Source organism: Phocoena phocoena, chromosome 6, assembly GCF_963924675.1.
Source record: "Phocoena phocoena chromosome 6, mPhoPho1.1, whole genome shotgun sequence".
In the NCBI taxonomy this organism is placed as follows: domain Eukaryota; kingdom Metazoa; phylum Chordata; class Mammalia; order Artiodactyla; family Phocoenidae; genus Phocoena; species Phocoena phocoena.
Window position 1 is genome coordinate 12,236,707 of NC_089224.1, and position 20,515 is coordinate 12,257,221.

Below are 20,515 nucleotides of genomic sequence, written 5' to 3' on the forward strand. Positions count from 1 at the left end.
GGGAGCTGAGGCTCGGGTTTCGGTCGGAGCGGCGGGAGAGGACTGGGGTTGGCGGCGTGAACACAGCCTGTAGGGGGTTAGTGCGCCACGGCTAGCCGGGAGGGAGTCTGGGGAAAAGTCTGGACCAGCCGAAGAGGCAAGAGACTTTTTCTTCCCTCTTTGTTTCCTGCTGCGCGAGGAGAGGGGATTGAGAGCGCCGCTTAAAGGAGCTCCAGAGACGGGCGTGAGCCGCGGCTAAAAGCGCAGACCCCAGAGACGGGCATGAGACGCTAAAGCTGCTGCTGCCGCCACCAAGAAGCCTGTGTGCGAGCAGGTCACTATCCACACCCCCATTCCGCGGAGCCTGTGCAGCCCGCCTCTGCCAGGGTCCCGGGATCCAGGGACGACTCCCCCGGAGGAATGCGCGGCGCGCCTCAGGCTGTGCAACGTCTCGCCGGCCTCTGCCGCCGCAGGCTCGCCCCGCCCTCCGTGCCCCGCCCTCCCCCCCCCCCCCCACCCGCCACCGGCCTGAGTGAGCCAGAGCCCCCGAACCAGCGGCTCCTTTAACCCCGTCCTGTCTGAGCGAAGAACAGAGGCCCTCCGGCGACCTACACGCAGAGGCGGGGCCAAATCCAAAGCTGAGCCCCTGGGAGCTGTGAGAACAAAGAAGAGAAAGGGAAATCTCTCCCAGCAGCCTCAGGAGCAGTGGATTAAAGCTCCACAATCAACTTGATGTACCCTGCATCTGTGGAATACATGAATAGACAAGGAATCATCCCAAATTAAGGAGGTGGACTTTGAGAGCAAGATTTATGATTTTTCCCCTTTTCCTCTCTTTGTGAGTGTGTATGTGTATGCTTCTGTGTGAGATTTTTGTCTGTATAGCTTTGCTTCCACCATTTGTCCTAGGGTTCTATCCGTCCGTTTTGTTTTGTTTAAAATTTTTCTTCTTAATAATTATTTTTTATTTTAATAACTTTATTTTATTTTACTTTATCTTCTTTCTTTCTTTTTTCCTTCCTTCTCTCCTTCTTTCCTTCCTCCCTCCCACCCTCCCTCCCCCCCTCCTTTCTTTCTTTCTTTCTTTCTTCTTCTACTAATTCTTTCTTTCTACTTTTTCTCCCTTTTATTCTGAGCCATGTGGATGAAAGGCTCTTGGTGCTGCAGCCAGGAGTCAGTGCTGTGCCTCTGAGGTGGGAGAGCCAACTTCAGGGCACTGGTCCACAAGAGACCTCCCAGCTCCACATAATATCAAACGGCGGAAATCTCCCAGAGATCTCCATCTCAACACCAACACCCAGCTTCACTCAACGACCAGCAAGCTACAGTGCTGGACATCCTATGCCAAACAACTAGAAAGACAGGAACACAACCCCACCCATTATCAGAGAGGCTGCCTAAAATCATAACAAGTCCACAGACACCCCAAAACAAACCACCAGACGTGGACCTGACCACCAGAAAGACAAGATCCAGCCTCATCCACCAGAACACAGGCACTAGTCCCCTCCACCAGGAAGCCTACACAACCCACTGAACCAACCTTAGCCACTGGGGACAGACACCGAAAACAACGGGAACTACAAACCTGCAGCCTGCAAAAAGGAGACCCCAAACACAGTAAGATAAGCAAAATGAGAAGACAGAAAAACACACAGCAGATGAAGGAGCAAGATAAAAACCCACCAGACCTAACAAATGAAGAGGAAATAGGCAGTCTACCTGAAAAAGAATTCAGAATAATGATAGTAAAGATGATCCAAAATCTTGGAAATAGAATAGACAAGATGCAAGAAACATTTAACAAGGACCTAGAAGAACTAAAGATGAAACAAACAGCGATGAACAACACAATAAATGAAATGAAAAATACTCTAGATGGGATCAATAGCAGAATAACTGAGGCAGAAGAACGGATAAGTGACCTGGAAGATAAAATAGTGGAAATAACTATTGCAGAGCAGAATAAAGAAAAAAGAATGAAAAGAACTGAGGACAGTCTCAGAGACCTCTGGGACAACATTAAACGCACCAACATTCGAATTATAGGGGTTCCAGAAGAAGAAGAGAAAAAGAAAGGGACAGAAAATATTTGAAGAGATTGTAGTTGAAAACTTCCCTAATATGGGAAAGGAAATAGTTAATCAAGTCCAGGAAGCACAGAGAGTCCCATACAGGATAAATCCAAGGAAAAATACACCAAGACACATATTAATCATACTGTCAAAAATTAAATACCAAGAAAACATATTAAAAGTAGCAAGGGAAAAACAACAAATAACACACAAGGGAATCCCCATAAGGTTAACAGCTGATCTTTCAGCAGAAACTCTGCAAGCCAGAAGGGAGTGGCAGGACATATTTAAAGTGATGAAGGAGAAAAACCTTCACCCAAGATTACTCTACCCAGCAAGGTTCTCATTCAGATTTGATGGAGAAATTAAAACCTTTACAGACAAGCAAAAGCTGAGAGAGTTCAGCACCACCAAACCAGCTTTACAACAACTGCTAAAGGAACTTCTCTAGGCAAGAAACACAAGAGAAGGAAAAGGCCTACAATGACGAACCCAAAACAATTAAGAAAATGGGAATAGGAACATACATATCGATAATTACCTTAAATGTAAATGGACTAAATGCTCCCACCAAAAGACACAGATTGGCTGAATGGATACAAAAACAAGACCCATATATTTGCTGTCTACAAGAGACCCACTTCAGACCTAGAGACAAATACAGACTGAAAGTAAGGGGTTGGAAAAAGGTATTTCATGCAAATGGAAACCAAAAGAAAGCTGGAGTAGCAATTCTCATATCAGACAAAATAGACTTTAAAATAAAGACTATTAGAAGAGACAAAGAAGGACACTACATAATGATCAAGGGATCGATCCAAGAAGAAGATATAACAATTGTAAATATTTATGCACCCAACATAGGAGCACCTCAATACATAAGGCAAATACTAACAGCCATACAAGGGGAAATCGACAGTAACACATTCATAGTAGGGGACTTTAACACCCCACTTTCACCAATGGACAGATCATCCAAAATGAAAATAAATAAGGAAACACAAGCTTTAAATGATACATTAAACAAGATGGACTTAATTGATATTTATAGGACATTCCATCCAAAAACAACAGAATACACATTTTTCTCAAGTGCTCATGGAACATTCTCCAGGATAGATCATATTTTGGGTCACAAATCAAGCCTTGGTAAATTTAAGAAAGTTGAAGTTGTATCAAGTATCTTTTCTGACCACAACACCATGAGACTAGATACCAATTACAGGAAAAGATCTGTAAAAAATACAAACACATGGAGGCTAAACAATACACTACTTAATAACGAAGTGATCACTGAAGAAATCAAAGAGGAAATCAAAAAATACTAGAAACAAATGACAATGGAGACATGACGACCCAAAATCTATGAGATGCAGCAAAAGCAGTTTTAAGAGGGAAGTTTATAGCAATACAATCCTACCTTAAGAAACAAGAAACACCTCAAATAAACAACCTAATGTTGCACTTAAAGCAATTAGAGAAAGAAGAACAAAAAAACTCCAAAGTTAGCAGAAGGAAAGAAATTTTAAAAATCAGATCAGAAATAAATGAAAAAGAAATGAAGGAAACAATAGCAAAGATCAATAAAACTAAAAGCTGATTCTTTGAGAAGATAAGTGAAATTGATAAACCATTAGCCAGACTCATCAAGAAAAAAAGGGAGAAGACTCAAATTAATAGAATTAGAAATGAAAAAGGAGAAGTAACAACTGACACTGCAGAAATACAAAAGATCATGAGAGATTACTACAAGCAACTCTATGCCAATAAAATGGACAATCTGGAAGAAATGGACAAATTCTTAGAAATGCACAACCTGCCCAGACTGAATCAGGAAGAAATAGAAAATATGAACAGACCAATCACAAGCACTGAAATTGAAACTGTGATTAAAAATCTTCCAACAAACAAAGCCCAGGACCAGATGGCTTCACAGGCGAATTCTATCAAGCATTTAGAGAAGAGCTAACACCTATGCTTCTCAATCTCTTCCAAAATATAGCAGAGGGAGGAACACTCCCAAACTCATTCTATGAGGCCACCATCACCCTGATACCAAAACCAGACAAGGATGTGACAAAGGAAGAAAACTACAGGCCAATATCACTGATGAACATAGATGCAAAAATCCTCAACAAAATACTAGCAAACAGAATCCAACAGCACATTAAATGGATCATACACCATGATCAAGTGGGGTTTATTCCAGGAATGCAAGGATTCTTCAATATACGCAAATCAATTAATGTGATACACCATATTAACAAATTGAAGGAGAAAAACCATATGATCATCTCATTAGATGCAGAGAAAGCTTTTGACAAAATTCAACACCCATTTATGATAAAATCCCTGCAGAACGTAGGCATAGAGGGAACTTTCCTCAACATAATAAAGGCCATATATGACAAACCCACAGCCAACATCATCCTCAATGGTGAAAAACTGAAAGCATTTCCACTAAGATCAGGAACAAGACAAGGTTGCCCACTCTCACCACTCTTATTCAACATAGTTTTGGAAGTTTTAGCCCCAGCAATCAGAGAAGAAAAGGAAATAAAAGGAATCCAAATTGGAAAAGAAGAAGTAAAGCTGTCAGTTTGCAGATGACATGATACTCTACATAGAGAATCCTAAAGATGCTACCAGAAAACTGCTAGAGCTAATCAATGAATTTGGTAAAGTAGCAGGATACAAAATTAAAGCACAGAAATCTCTGGCATTCCTATACACTAATGATGAAAAATCTGAAAGTGAAATTAAGGAAACACTCCCATTTACCACTGCAACAAAAAGAATAAAATATCTAGGAATAAACCTACCTAAGGAGACAAAAGACCTGTATGCAGAAAACTATAAGACACTGAGGAAAGAAATTAAAGATGATACAAACAGATGGAGAGATATCCCATGTTCTTGGATTGGAAGAATCAACACTGTGAAAATGACTATACTACCCAAAGCAATCTACAGATTCAATGCAATCCCTATCAACCTCCCAGAGTGCTTCTCGCTGCAATCCATCTTGGCTGAGAGATGTGAGCGCCACCAGGAAGGACCCTAAGTCAGACCAAATATGGACCAAGCAAGGTGATTGGCCAGAGACAACCCGAAAACTAACCCCATTACCATAAAACCTGAGACTGAGCCATGTGACAGAGCAGTTCTCCCGGGTTTCCTTACCCTGCTGCTCTCTGCCCGGGAAACCCTTTCCCAGTAAAATCTTTTGCTTTGTCAATTTGTCAGCACGTGTGTCTCCTCGGACAATTCATTTCCAAGTATTAGACAAGAGCCCACTCTCAGGCCCTGGAAAGGATCCCCATTCCTGCAACAAATCTACATACCTCATCCAAGAAAATTGGCTCTGAAGAGGGGATAAAATCGAATGGTATCTGAATGGCAATATAGAGTTAGGGGAGTGATTTGATTTTTTTTTTTTTTTTTTTTTTTTTTTGCGGTACGCGGGCCTCTCACTGTTGTCGCCTCTCCCGTCGCGAAGCACAGGCTCCGGACGCGCAGGCTCAGCGGCCATGGCTCACGGGCCCAGCCGCTCCGCGGCATGTGGGATCTTCCCGGACCGGGGCACGAACCCGCGTCCCCTGCATCGGCAGGCAGACTCTCAACCACCGCGCCACCAGGGAAGCCTCAGGGGAGTGATTTTTTTATAAAGATATTTGAACGTGTTTCGATGTTGACAATATTAGCCAGTAGAGAGAGAGAGAGATTAAAGGTACAGGTGAGCAAGTTTTCTGAGATGGTGGGAGCATCTGGCAAAGGTAAAGGGACTGACTTGGATAAGCTGTGGGATTAGGGAGCAGGATAGGGTGGGTGGGTATAGCTGCAGATAGCTTTATTCATCTGGAAGAGAGATGTCGAAGAAGTTTCTGCTTGCTGGTTTACACCTTCCTTGTGAAGTGAGAGGCAAGAACACCTCCTGGGGCGGACATGGGGAAAAGAGGGACAGAGATTTGAGGTACAGAATGTAGGGCAGCAGGATGGTAGGATTCCTGGGAAGTAGTCAGTGCTCAGTGTACAGCTGGGGTTAGTGCCACGATGTTCTCAGGATAGCAACCTGCCTAGTTGTGCGATTTCCTCTAATGTAACTCTGGGGTTCGTGCCCAAGCTAGAGAGGAGAATGGTTGGGTTCATTTAGGTTTGAATTTTGACAAAGAAGAAGCAATGAGAGGACAGAGGTCAAGGGATTTTGTTGTTGGCCAGAGAATGAATGAAACGATGTATCTAAGTAGGATAGGGAGGGAAGGCAGGAGGAAACCGGTGGAGGGAGAAGACAGATGGAATGATGGACAGGAGGGCCTGGTGCCGCCAGAAAACGGGAGCAGTGGTGGTATTTGAACAAGTCAACCAAAAGGACCAGAGGATTGGTCAGAGAAGGGATGCGATTGCAACAAGTACAGCAATTCGGGGAAACGCAATGGCCTGGGGAGTAGATAGTAGCTAAGACAGAGTGGGGATTGGATCATAAAATTGAAAGTCTAGGACACTGGATGGGTCATCTACACGGACGTTGAAGTAACTCCTCCTGTTTGGTGGGAGCGAAACTGTGCCATGGTTTGACACCAAATGTCTCCAAATCGGGAGACAACAGCAGGAAGCACGGGAGGGGGCAGTGCAGCCAGATGGCCGAACGTGGAAGAAGTATTGAGGCTTGAGCAGCAAGGTCATCAACCCCCCACCACCTGAAGGATATGGGAAGTTAGACGCAGAGGAAGCTCCACCTAAAAAGACTGAGGACAAAACTTTGTCCTCAGAAAGTGGGACCAGATTTTCTTTTAAGACAAAGATATAGGGATGAATGTTCCGTGAAGATGGGTGTTTATGGAATCATGTCAGAAAGTTTGTTGATCATGAAGCATATATAGAGAGAGAGCTTGGCAGTGGTCAAGGGGAAGACGCACAGAAGAGAACAGATGCCCAGAGGACAATATGTAGGTGAAAATGGAGAAAAGAAAGGAAGATGAGGTACGGGGAACTGGCTTTCCCTAGTCCCGTAAAAAATTAACAAACGGAAATCTCAATTAAATAGAGCTGGGCCACCAGAAGGGGGAGCTCTCACGTCCTGAGATGATCACAGGGCCCAACAGGAAGAAGAAAAACTCTTCTTCCCTGGCAAGAGTTCAGCCAATGAAAGCCACCGACTCTTTGTTTACTAGAGCCTCCCAACTTCATTTTCCTCTATTTAAATTTTTAAAAAAAAGTGTTCTCCTTCCCTTGCCCCACAGGAACTTGCACATGGCTCACCGTGGTCACAGACGGTTAAGGGCAATTCTCTGCAGATCCCAAATAAACCCATCTTTGCTGGAGAAATATCTGGCAGTGTGTTTCAGGTCAACAGTCCCATGTTGCACAGTAGGCCTTGGGCCTCCCAGAACTCAGCCGTGGCCTGGAAGGAGGCCAGGCAGTTGGGGGTTGGTCACGAATTCACATTCCTCACGACCTGGCACATGGTGTGGATTGCCAGGGAGGAATTAAGCAATAGGCAGGGAGTCCTTCACCCTGGTGGGGCTGTGTCTGCCCTTTGCAGTTGGTGCTCTACATCAACATAGCAGTGCAGGGGCTGCTGGCTGGCAGGGCTGCTATGCTTGGGGATCCAGAGCCAGAGTTTGTTCAACGGGAACAGTGGGAGGACATTAAGGGAACTAGTAGGAGAGTGAAAACACCCACCACGGGGCACTGGTGGGATGCTAGGGGTAGGCTAACAGCTGGAGGACAACCAAGTAACAAGACTGAAGGTGTATGACATCAAAAAGTGGGTGGTCAGGGCTCCTGGTGGCGCAGTGGTTGAGAGTCCGCCTGCCGATGCAGGGGACACGGGTTCGTGCCCCGGCCCGGGAGGATCCCACATGCCGTGGAGCGGCTGGGCCCGTGAGCCACGGCCGCTGGGCCTGGGCGTCCGGAGCCTGTGCTCCGCAAAGGGAGAGGCCACAACAGTGAGAGGCCCAGGTAGCGCAAAAAATAAAAAGTGGGTGGTCAAAAAGAGAGTGGAAGTTAAAGCTGGGAGCCCACTTCCCCGCTGGCCCCCCAGAGTATCCCAGCAGGTGGCCGGCCCGTCTCCTCCTTGCTCCCTTGAGAGACAAAGTGGCCCCTGACAACATTCTGTGCTTTCTCACCTAACACTTAAACATGTAGGAAAAGATAAAAGATGTGTGTCTCCAGCTGGGGGAGAGCAAGACCACAGTAAGCTGACCTCTTTTACTAGGTTTATTCAGGAGGTCCCCAGAGGCCCCCTGAATTGCTGAGGGATGGAAACAGCAAATCTTTGGAGTGACAGGAACACTCAAGGGCAATAACCATCAGACATGTAAGCTCAGTGTGAAGTCCACTGCACATCCGGTCTTTCCTGAGGAGGGATGGACCCTAAAGACCTGTGAACAGCCAGACAGGAAGTTCTCCCCTTCTGCCCCCTTCTGCCCTGAGGGGTCCACCCTCGGGTGCTATCCAGGGTTCCTGGTGTCCCCAGATCCCAAGATGAAGCTGAAGGTCATCACTGGAGGGGGTCAGGACACTTCTCTCTGACACCCCCCTCCCCCCAGCCCCGTTCCCATCACACACACCAGGTTCTGGGCTGTGGGATGAAGTTTATTAGGATGTGGACCGTTTGTGTAACTACAGCACGGACAAGGCTTAGCTGCCAAAACTAATCACATAAATAATCTCAATGTAATAAATTATTTGAACCATACAACTTTATCTGGCATACTGTTTGACCTTCGACCCTCCCAGTGTTCCTTCCAAGGGCCCCTCATGTCACGTCCAGCCCCGCAAAGCCCAAAGCCCTGAGCAGAGGTTACGCTCCTAGCTGCTAAGGGTGGGGGTGGTCCCTGCCTGCCCCATCCGACTGCAACATCCCTCTCCTGACATCAATCTTCAGAAAACGACAACGCGTTCCCACGTCTAGGTCCCTTTGCTCCTCTTCAAGTATTTTTTTTTTTAAGATTTATTTTTATTTATTTATTTATTTTGGCTACATCAGGTCTTAGTTGAGACACATGGGATCTTTAGTTGCGGCATGCAGGTGGGATCTAGTTCCCCAACCAGGGATCGAACCCAGGTCCCCTGCGCTGGGAGCACAAGTCTCACCCACTGGACCACCCTGGAAGTCCCCAAAGTATTTTCAATAGACACTATTTTATTCATTCTTTTGAGATCCTTATAAAAATTATATACATATGTTCATCTCTGCACATACACACATTTGTAATTTTTCACCAAATCAACACAATTTCCCCACATCTGGTATATAAAACATAGTGGCCTCAAATTATTGTTTTCCCTTACCCTTTTTGCCCTTCTCTAAACTCTTTTTTCCCTGGCTTTCTGTGTATTTTCTAGGCCTCTCGTTTCTTCTTACCTAAAGGCCACATAGCTCCAAATCTGTGTTGGGCTTCGTGAGATCATCGTTCTTTTCTGCAAATCTCTCGTTTGTCCACAATTCTCCTCCATGAGTCTCCCTCACTACCTGCACAGTCATATTCTCTGTCACTTTCCATCTCTCTTTTCCCACCCCCTTCTAATCACCATGAGTATAAATCTGGCCACTGGCCCCAGACTGAACGGGGGCCAAAGCCTGGTTCTGGGCAAGTCACTGACGCTCTGTGCTTCTGTACCCTCATCTGTGTGATGGTGTAAGTCATAGTACCTTCTTCTGGGTTGCTGCAAAGACTGAGTTAATGTGTGAAACGCCTTTTGGAGCAGGGCCTGGCACATAATAACCTCTGCTATTATCAGCGTGACTTCAACAGATGTTTTCATTTAACGACTGACACCAGCTCTGATGTCTCATCGTTCTGAGGTCTCTGCAGTCAACTAAAGACCTCTGCATTCATCAGTCTTCATCAGCTAATCTCTTTCTCTTTCAGGAGAGACACTTAGGACACCGTTCCCGACAGCTTCCTGTTCCTCTACTCTGCACCGTATCTGATTTATGGCTTGTCCATTATGGGAGTTAGGTTGGGTAGATAACATCACCTCTGTCTCACAGAGAGGGGAAATAAGGCCCAGAGATGTGAACCAGCTTTCCCAAACATACATACCTAATCAGTAGCACCATCAAAACAACCCCATCTCAGTTCATAGGAAAGGAGATCTGCCTTTCCTTTCCTTTTCTTTTTTTTTTTGTTTTGTTTTTGTTCGTTCAATACTGAATTTGATCATTTTCATTTTAGCTCTGCCTTTTCTTACAGGACGTGTACTGCAGAAACTTGCCAGACAGTATAACCTTCAACTCCCATCAATTCAACACAAAAACACTTCCTGAAGGATATGCGCTCCACTTACTTATTCTAGATGCTCTAACATCTGTCTTTGGATTAAATTATACCACCAGTTATATACCTGGCCCCGTCGTTCAGCCACCTGGCACCCATGGGACTCCCCTCTTTAGAGTACCTGCTCTTTGGCCACCTGCCTTCAATTCCCTCCTCAGATGGACACAAGCCTCTTCCCAGCATCTTCACGGGCCTCTCCGTCAGAGGACGAGCCTCACGGCAGGTGTGGATGGCCCTTGGACTGGCTGCTTGCTAGAGGCTGGGCCAGACTTGGACACGTGGGCGGAGCGTCCACAGGCCTGACCGCGAGGACTGTCTTGGAGTGGGGTGAAGCCAGGTGGGTACTAGGGGGAGGCTGGCTCTGGGCCTGGGATTTTCCACCTCAACTCTTATCAGGGGTCCCATGTCAGGGGGAGCCTCTTTGCCCTCCTCTCCCGGACAGTCTCTATTTTCCTAGATCTCGGTGCTCTACCATCAGCCTACAGTGAAGGCAGGACGAGCTCCAGCCCTAGACATGAAATACTGTCATTCTTGGGGGGAACCAGGACCTGCCCTCAGGGCTGCGGACCAGGAATCTCTGTATTCTTTTGGAAGGACTAATTCCTCTTTGGGTCGCTATAGATGTTATACGGTCTTCTGGCTATGTTTCTCTTTTTTTCTATTTGTTGCTAGAACACTCAGCGTTCCCTCACAAATTTACCACCTCATGGCAGTGTGTTGTACCAACCAAACGCAGACCTTATCTTACTTTTCCTGCTCTTATTTTCCCTTAACTCCAACACCCTGTTCATCAAAGCTTGGTAGAGTGTGCATATTTTTGTAAATCACCTTCTATCCTGTTTGCATAGGGCTGGATAGAAAACAAGAGAAAAGAGTAAAAGACTTCATCGACCAACATGATGGGCCAGGGGAGCCCCCAAGCACACAGCCTCTTCGCACAGTGTTTTGTGAACCAATAATACCGATGCCAGTTAACAAGGTAACTATGGGAACCAAGCACCCGGTAGGCAGGGGTGGGCATGGCTCACCCTCCCCCCACGATGTGCATTCTTGGCACTTGCCTGGAGGGTAGAGGAACGTGTGCTTTACGTCCTGGTTTCCTGCAAGCTCCTTTTTTTTTTTTTTTTTTTTTGCCCGCGACAGGGATTGAACCAGGCCCCCAGCAGTGAGAGCACGGAGTCTTAACCACTGGACCACCAGGGAATTCCCTCCTGCAAGCTCCTTAACTGGACTCTGGGTGCAGGCCCGTATATCTCAGTCTCTTATCTTCCATGCCCGCCATGTGGCTTGAGGATTTCCCAGAGTGCACAAGCTCTAAGGATGCACAGATCCCGGGGGTCACTACACTAACCCTCATGGTCCCACCGGATTTCTGAATCAGCTTGAAGGTGACACAATTCCCAACTTAACGTGTGCAGCTTGACTCGGGCGGCTCCCTGGGCGCGTCTTGGGGTAGACTATGAATTTCTGAGACTCAGGGCTCTGCCCAGAATTAGACCTCAGTGGCCTGGACAAAACCACCCGCAACACCCAGTGAAAACACTTGAATTGACACAGTCATCAAAACGAGGCCGAAGGCATCCAGAATTTTCCAGAAAGGGAAGTTCTGATGGAGGCCCAGGCCGAGCAGCCACCTCCTTGAACATCTCAACACAGACACACCCGGAAACAACCACATTTTGCTTTATTAGGCGTTCCATGGTAATATAACACAGAGTTCTTAAGGAATAAGAAACACGAGACTTGTTTTTTTACCATAATTATTTTGCCATTAAGACAGGGGTAACAAAAAAAAAAAAAAAAAAAAAAAAAGGTACTCTTCTGGCTACACACATAATCAGCTTTAGCACTGAAAGTTCCTCCACTCGTGGGTCACAATCACAATTCCAAGGATTAAGAACCATCTATGATTAAATCCTACACTGGTTTAGAGCATCAGGTCACTGCAGTTATTCAGTTCTGAGACACGGTCAATTTATTTTAGCATTTACACATGACATTCATTTAACAGACACACAAAGCAAGCCAAAAGGTAAACATGCTTAACACAGCCTGCGGAGATCTTCAGGTTTTAAGTTGTTTGAAGGAAACAATCGAAACAACCGAAATGACCGTCATGGAAAAACAGGAAGACTCAAGTGAAGAGAAGAGAGCTGCAAGCGTTTCTCAGAATTGAAACAAAATTTTTTTTCCCGACTGGTTCAAATTCCCTCGAAGGGCAGAGGAGAAGAAAAAAAAGCAAATATATTAAGTTAACCAATTATTCTTTAAAAGTGCAATTTACTTTTAAAATAACAAACAACAACAACAAAAGAAACCCCAGCCATAACCCCAAAGGCAAGACTTGTGGAGAGACGAGTGTCATGATGGGATGAGCGACTTCTTGATGTTACGCTTTACAAAAGCAGATTTGGTTTTATAAAAGCCTGCAAACATAACGTGGCTTGGGAGGACCTGTAAACACGCTCGGAAGGAGATGCAACAAAGCTCAGCTAAGACAGGGACAAGCACGGGATGGCGAGTGGAAAGGGTCTCCGAGACCAGGAGAGGGCGGGGTGTGGACACAAGGTCGCCTGCGGTCTCTAAGGGGCCACTCGTCAAATTTACAAGGTTTTCTCCCCGCAAGAGCTCTGACTCACAAAACAGATTTTTCCTCTTGCAAACTGAAATGGTCTTTAAGTCAAATTTCCCATGGGTTTCCCGAGGTTAGCAGGCTTCCCTATGTTGCGTGATGTCTTTCTAAATAATTGGACAAGAAAACAAATTTCTTTTCCTCCAAAGTGAGAAGCCCAGTGTGCTCTGGCATCCCAAAAACTACCTAGTTGGTAAACAGCAGGCCCTCAGGGCCAGACCACCATCAGCTCAGCACCTCTGAGCTGGTGGTTGGCTTGAGGCTGATCGGCTCCCTTGGGTGTTGGGCTTGATTTACAGATTTGTTTGTGTCTTTAGCCACTTAGCACTGCACAGAGGAAAAACTCTCAGGTCCTAGAGCCTCAGACTTCTTCAACAGCTCGGCACTGTCTGAGGTCTATCCTGGGCCCGCGTGTGACAGTGTGGATAACTTGGCCCTTTTCTGCACCTGGGAAGCATCTCAAACTCAATCGCACATCCTGGAGACATGGGTGGGTAGCGCTGGTCTTATATGGACTAGGACAGCACATTACGATGGTTGCGATGACAAAGCTCGTATCTTTCCAGGCAGGTTCGTGGGGCCACAATAAAATGGCGGACCTGGTCACTGGAAAAGACCACGGGGGATAGAAGGCAAAAACAGCATGTCAGAGACGAAGGCTGGAAGAAACACAAAGAAAGAGCCAGACACGTGAAAATATCCATGAATGAAGAAGCAAGAGGGAGAGAGTATAAGCAGAAGAGAGGTGAAGAGAGGAGAAGAGAATCCTCCAAAGATTTCATCTGCAGCAAAATCTAGGCCAGAAAGAAAACCTGCCCTTTATTAACAGTTGACCCAGAAGACGATGGAATGGCGGTGTGGACGCTGTACAGCCTCTCAGGAGGGACATGACGAGTCTGCCCACCACCCTGAATCAGCTTGAAGGTGACACAATTGCATCATTAGGATGTCCAGTTCGAACCCCTTGTATTAATATTGCATTAGGCTTTCCAATTTAGTATTTAAAGAAAAACAAACTTCTCCCCCCCTTCCCCTGCCCACCCCACCTGCAGCCCCACAAAGAAAACTTTTCTAAAAATTTAAAAAGAAAAAGGCAGCTCTGGGCAATTCACTTTATCTTCCCCTCCCCCCGATGAAAAGGAAGAGGATGCAAGCACAACAGAGGCTGGAGATGAGCAACACCCTCACTGTGATTTGCTTTGTTTCGCATGTCTGAGTGTTGGACGCAGTTCTGTGTACGGGCCTGGTGGAGAGACGCAGGTGTGATATTCGTTGATGTGTAGGGAGGTGGGTGACCAAAACTGGTGACTCCGGGTGAGGGACGGAGTGCGGGGGGCCCGAGAGAGGGAGCCCCAGGAACTGGCTGCCCCACAGTAACTATCACAGGCTCTTTAAAAAAAAAAAAAAAAAAAAAGGGAGGAAGGAAGGAAGGAAGGAAGTCTCCGAATGTCCTCAGGTGTCCCATCTCCCATCCCTAAGCCGACGGCGGCCCTGAACTCTAGCCCAGGCTGGTGATGTTAGCACGGCCACCAGGGGGCGCCACGATGCGCTGGGTGGTGCGGCGGGGAATGTTGTCATCAATCTGGGCACCTGGAGATGAGAGAGAAGATGAGGGTCAGAGAAAGCTATACGGATCCCTGCTCTAAACCGAAATGACATAGCTTGGGTTTTTTAAATTAATTTTTATTGGAGTCTAGTTGATTTACACTGGTGTGTTAGTGTCTGCTGTACAGCATAGTGAGTCAGTTATCCATATACATACCTCATTCTTTGTTAGATTCTATTTCCATCTAGGTCATTACAGAGTGCTGACCTATAGGGTAGGTCCTCGTTGATTATCTATTTTACATATAGTCGTGTGTATATGTCCATCCCAATCTCCCAATTTATCCCTCCCCCCTCCCTTTCCCCCTTGGTAACCGTAAGTTTGGTTTCTACATCCGTGACTCTATTTCTGTTTTGTAACGAAATAACATAGCTTGGGAGAAAAAGTGTCAGGCCCATTCTTTGTCGTTCTAAAACCTCACCAAAAGTATAAGCTACAAAAAAAGGATGGGCCTCACGTGGCCTAGGAATCACACACTGAATAAAGCCATCCTTGTAGAAGCTAGTTGGATCCCATACCTAAAAAGTAAAACTATATGTAAAAGGACACTATATTTCAGGTTTTTGAGCAACTCAGACTACATCCTGTCCCTATTCTCAGTGATCAAATCGTGTGGCTTTTCCAGAGGTGCATTCTGTTCCCCTAACACTATCCATCCTCTGTGTAATCAAAGATAGAAGTCATGATATTGAATACAGAATATAGTTCCCTGTGCTCTACAGTAGGACCTTGTTGTTTATCCATCCTATATATAATAGTTTACATCTGCTAGCCCCAAACTCCCACTCCATCCCTCACCCACCCCACTCCCCCTTGGCAACCACAAGTCTGTTCTCTATGTCTGTGAGTCTGTTTTTTTTGTAGGTATTGCACAGGGAACTATATTCAATGTCCTGCAATAAACCATAATGGAAAAGAATATGAAAAAGAATATATATGTATAACAGAGTCACTTTGCTGTACAGCAGAAGTTAACACAACATTGTAAATCAACTATACTTCAATAAAATTTTTTTTAAAAAGACAGGCGTCATAATGGTCTTTATATTTCAATGGCCTGGTGAAAGACAGCACAGACTGTATCATGCCCATGTTACTTTACGGAAAAACTCATTTTCATTATTTTTAAATTTTTTTGAAAATGGGTAATCTGTATATGGCAACTTTCTAAAAACCAGTATATCTGACAAGAAAAAAAAATGTATCTGCTTTACTGTTTCTTTAACCCACCATAAAAATTTAGATACGTATCTGTGACTCAAGGAACTAGAAAAGTAGGTTTTTAATCACAGGCAAAATGAAATATTGAAGTTCAAGGAGGGAAGCTCTAAAATCTGGACTCTTCCCTCTCACCTCCCCTGACATCACATAGTTTATCCAGGCAAATAGCGAACAATTATCAAATGGCTTGATTCTAAGCATTTTACATGTATATTAAGTCATTTAATCCTCAGAACAACCCCATGAGGTAACTACTACCATTATGCCCATCTTAGAGGTGAGGAGACGGGAGGCACAGTTCGAATCTGGGCTACGAAGTTAAGCTGTTGAAACTCTAGATTCCACAAGCTGAACCGCTACAGTATATCGCATACGTCGGGGAGAAGAGAGTCCTAAAACACCCAATATCCTTTTCCACAATGGACACGATGCACTGAAAAAATGTCCTCTAATATCCTGGGTATGACACATGGTACGCACATCATGACATTATATGTGATATAGACTCGTGTCAAGTTTCTTGAAACCCAACCCATCATCTGCTATGAATTACATCTCTAGCGAGTTACATCTTTGGGAAGAATAGGTCCATCATTCACTTCCACTTCTTCTCCTTCTCAAAAGTGATGCCAGACCCACCAGCAACACGGAATACAGCCCTTCAGAACTGGGCCCTGACCAAACCATAACCATACCAGACAAGCTGAATCCAGACTGATGCAGGTTCCGGACAGGTGGGGCCTGCTGCTTGGCCGGAGACGTCTTAGCCGAGGAGGCCGGAGTGACTGTCTTGGGTGTCACAGACACCTCACACACAGGTCCATCATACAGGCCACGAGGAACCCCTCTCAGCTCTGCCAGCTGCAAAAACACAAGAGCCCCTCGACTCAGGCCACATTCACAGAGGATGCCTCCCTGGCAACCCTCCTGATGGGGAAGGAACAGGTGCCAGGATGGGCCGGTGACATTTGGGGATGGAGGGCTTTCTATGGTCGGGTACAGCAGGGACAGATGTCAGCATGAGGCAGGGCCCCTGGCTCCAGGGCAAAGCTACCCCAACATGGGTCACATAAAAACTGATAAACAGTTCTTCCTATTTTCTCCCAAGACACTTCACCTTAAACCCTGCAGGAATTCCCAAACATGCTGTGAAGAGGATCTGGTCTCACGTTCAAGATCTGGCCCCATACTTACCAATCTTACTGTCCCTTTAATTCCTTTACATCCCTACCCATTCCCTGCCTCACCGTCCCCAAGCACCAGTGCTGGAGACTGTTCACCACGTCCTGAATACTCTCTACATTTTCCATGCTCGTAACATTCTCTACTTAATTCCCTTGCCTCCCTTCTTTGACTTATCCAACTTCTACTTAACCTTCAAGATCCAACTCAAAATGCCCTCTCCCCATGACACTTTCCCTTAAGGCTCCACAGCAGGGCTTCCCTGGTGGCGCAGTGGTTAAGAATCCGCCTGCCAATGCAGGGGACACAGGTTCGAGCCCTCGTCCCACATGCCGCGGAGCAACTAAGCCCGTGCGCCACAGCTACTGAGCCTGCGCTCTAGAGCCTGCGAGCCACAACTACTGAAGCCCGTGTGCCTAGAGCCCATGCTCTGCAGCAAAGAGTAGCCCCTGCTTGCCACAACTACAGAAAGCCCGCACACAGCAATGAAGACCCAACACAGCCAAAAATAAATAAAATAAATTTATTTAAAAAAAAAAAGACTCCACAGCAGTGGTTCCCTCCTCTGAGTCTCATCACACACTCCTCATGACAGCAGTCTCCCTTCAATCTGGCTGGCTGCGGACATGCCTGGCTCCTCCACTGGCATTCTGAACTCCAGGAATAAAAAGACTGTGTTTCCCTTATCTATGAATCCTCTGTATATACCTCAGTAGTCTGACTCAAGGTGCTTAGTGATTTTGGAATTGAACTTAATCCACGATAGGAACCACTCATAAGATCAGAGGTACTCACCCTGCTCCTTGCCTTGATACGCTTATAAACAAAGTCAGGGAAGGGCTTCCGGGGGATGTAGCGCCCAGAGCCTTCGGTGACATGAAGGGTGCCGTCTTCCAGAACAATCTTCCCCTGGCTGATGACCACCAGGGGAGAGCCACGGCACTCCATGCCTTCAAAGATGTTGTATTCGAGAGACTAGAGGAAGGGAACACAGTAAACTTCAGAATCCACCCTCCATCCTGGCGAGATCTCATCGATCTGGCGGCACCCATGACCCAACATCACTCGGACGAAAGAAAAGCCCAGAGATGAACTCCCTCTCCTGACTGGCCACCCAACAGGACTTAATCTCTATGTCTTAATTCTGTCTAGAACATGGAATAATCTTCCTACCTCTCAAAAGTTTGCGTTTGTTCATTCCTGAGTTTCGGCACCAAAAAATCCCCAAAAAACTGGGGGGTAAAAATAATTGAACAGAAAAATCGTATGGAAAAGCACGAGGGTTTGTAAATGCCACATAAATGTAAGAAAATGATGTCTCGTATTAGCAGTGACTTTGTTCTTACTAACTCAAGCTCCAATCAGGTTAAAATCCCAAGAAGCCTTCTCTGACCAAGTTCTAAATTTAATCTTGAAATGAGCCATCCACGAGTAGGTTTTCCCACTGGTTTGCCTGGATTTCCAATCTCTTAAGAGATGTGGTCAAGCTGACGTTCCTAAATGAAAGGACTGTGGTAACTCCAGAGAGAGGCCTTTGATAAAACGTTTGAGGTTTAATTTCCCACCAAGGCAGCCATCCCTTTAGTTTCCAGCTTTTCACGGTGAAAGGGGGACATATCCACGTGCCCTCTTGGAAACTATGTGGGGTCTCTGAGTGAGTTTGTTGCTGTGACAACAGGAAATAGGGGCACTACAGTCAATGGTGAAACCTCAACTCCTCCACTGCTTCTTCCCCAGATTCCAGACGCCTGCCCTGCTCACAGGTACACGTGGCCGGACCTGGAGAATTAATAGGCAGCTCCATCCATAAAAAGTAGCTGGGCTTCTGGGGAGATTCAGACCAGGTTACCAGCACTGAAGAGTCTGTCTGTGACTAGAGCTGTTGCACTGCCGTTCAGGGTAACAACCCCTGCCTGGTGCCGAGGCTGGTGAGTACGGAGAAGCCTCAGGCTGGCTCTACAGCTCACATTCGACCAGTGGTGTCGATAGAAAAGGGCAACAGGGGGCTGGCAGCCCTACTCAGAGACTCAAAGGTGTAACGTGGAAGCTACTGAAGGAATGAGGGAAAGAGGCACCTGGGGGAGGGAAGGGGTCTCTACACGTGGATTCCCGGGACCAAATTCCCGGGACCAAAGTGTGTCCCCCGCAAGCTTTTCATCGGTTCTAAGACACTCATCCCTGAAATGAGAACGTGTCTCACAGCACGTGGAGCTGCAGTCAGTGGCAGCCTAGGCTGAACCGAGTCCTTCCAGAGAATTGGGGTCAGCTTTTCCCACTCGTCTGGGGAATGACCACACTGAGGCCGTTTTATGAGAAAGTCTCAGCCTCTGGTTTTTCTGGACCATTGCTGGATGCAGGACTCAGACCAACTTGCCTGACTCAGTTCAGAGGAGCCATTCTTGCCCTTTCTGCACCCAATGCCAAGGTCGAGGAAGGCCATATTCTTTGCCACACTTTCTATCTGGCAGATCCACATCTCATCATCCCAAACTCAGAACGAGCTGGCCCTCGGCAGCACGGCGTATTTTTAAAGGAGTCTTGCATTAGACTCCTCCTCCTGGGTATGTTTTCTTTCACAGCAGCGCCTAAGCTAATGGAATATCTTAAAATCAGTGGCATCTTAGATCTGGTGAAATTCAGGAGTTGTGTGACTCCAGGCAGATCAAATTAATCCTGCCTCAGACCTTCAGTTTTTTCACTTGCCTCCCGCGCAAGGCTTATGTGAAAATGACAACACAAGAAGCAACATATGGGTGTAGATTACCAGCAGAGAATTCCGTCCGCTCTGAAAAGACCTTTGAAAGGGTCATCCTTTAAGGGGTGAATCGAGCCCCATCTCTTCCATGTTCCTGCACGGCTGTCTATACAAGCTCCTCTTGTGACCTCCTGGAGTCATGGAGACAACTTTGGCCATGGTGCCATCGGCCTGGGGTCCACATCCCAGGTCTGCTCTTGGCCAGCTGAGTGACTTTGGACAAATCCCTTGCACTGATCTGAGATCCAGCATCCTCATCTATAAGGGGACACGGCCCACCTTACAGAAATGATGCTAGGATCACAAGAAATAAAAGGAACAAAAGCATCTAGCCCACTACTCAGCACTAATTAGGCATTTAGAAAATCCCTGATTAACTGGTTTTTTATTGCACTCTCCCAACAAGACTGCAAGCCCTTTAGTGTCGAAGACATCCTAAGACGCAGATCTTGAGTTTAGTTGCCTATAAATGAGGGACCACAGTGCCCAGAAGAGCTTTGGGCCACCTCCCAGTCTTCAAAGATGGAGGAACCAGTCCCATGACTCGAAGTGACTTAAAATGAACAAGTTCAATGGTCAGATCACAGCTCGGGGCATTCAGAGCCTACTCTGTCCAACTGTGAGGCACTGAGGCTTCGTCACTTACCAGGTGGAGACATTTTTAACCTCTATCCACATAGGTTTCCTAGAATGACTCATCTGGCTGGATGCTTGGCAAATCCAGAAGAGACTTAGCAACAGCGCTGTCAACAAGTTAGCTAACTACTCCAAACTAAAGTT

General features: G+C 46.3%; 1 protein-coding gene across 2 annotated transcripts in view; it reads right to left on the reverse strand.

Annotated features, from left to right (window-relative positions):
• Window positions 1-14,469: 14,469 nt before the first annotated feature.
• The window catches only part of DPYSL2 (dihydropyrimidinase like 2), a 114,154-nt gene continuing 108,108 nt past the window's right edge, over window positions 14,470-20,515 (reverse strand). For both annotated transcript variants that reach the window (XM_065879622.1, XM_065879623.1), the window contains exons 12-14: window positions 17,776-17,955; window positions 16,494-16,659; window positions 14,470-14,561 (exon numbers count right to left, since the gene is read on the reverse strand). In XM_065879622.1, the coding sequence (XP_065735694.1) occupies window positions 14,470-14,561; window positions 16,494-16,659; window positions 17,776-17,955 (438 nt within the window). The remainder of the gene's footprint in view (window positions 14,562-16,493; window positions 16,660-17,775; window positions 17,956-20,515) is intronic.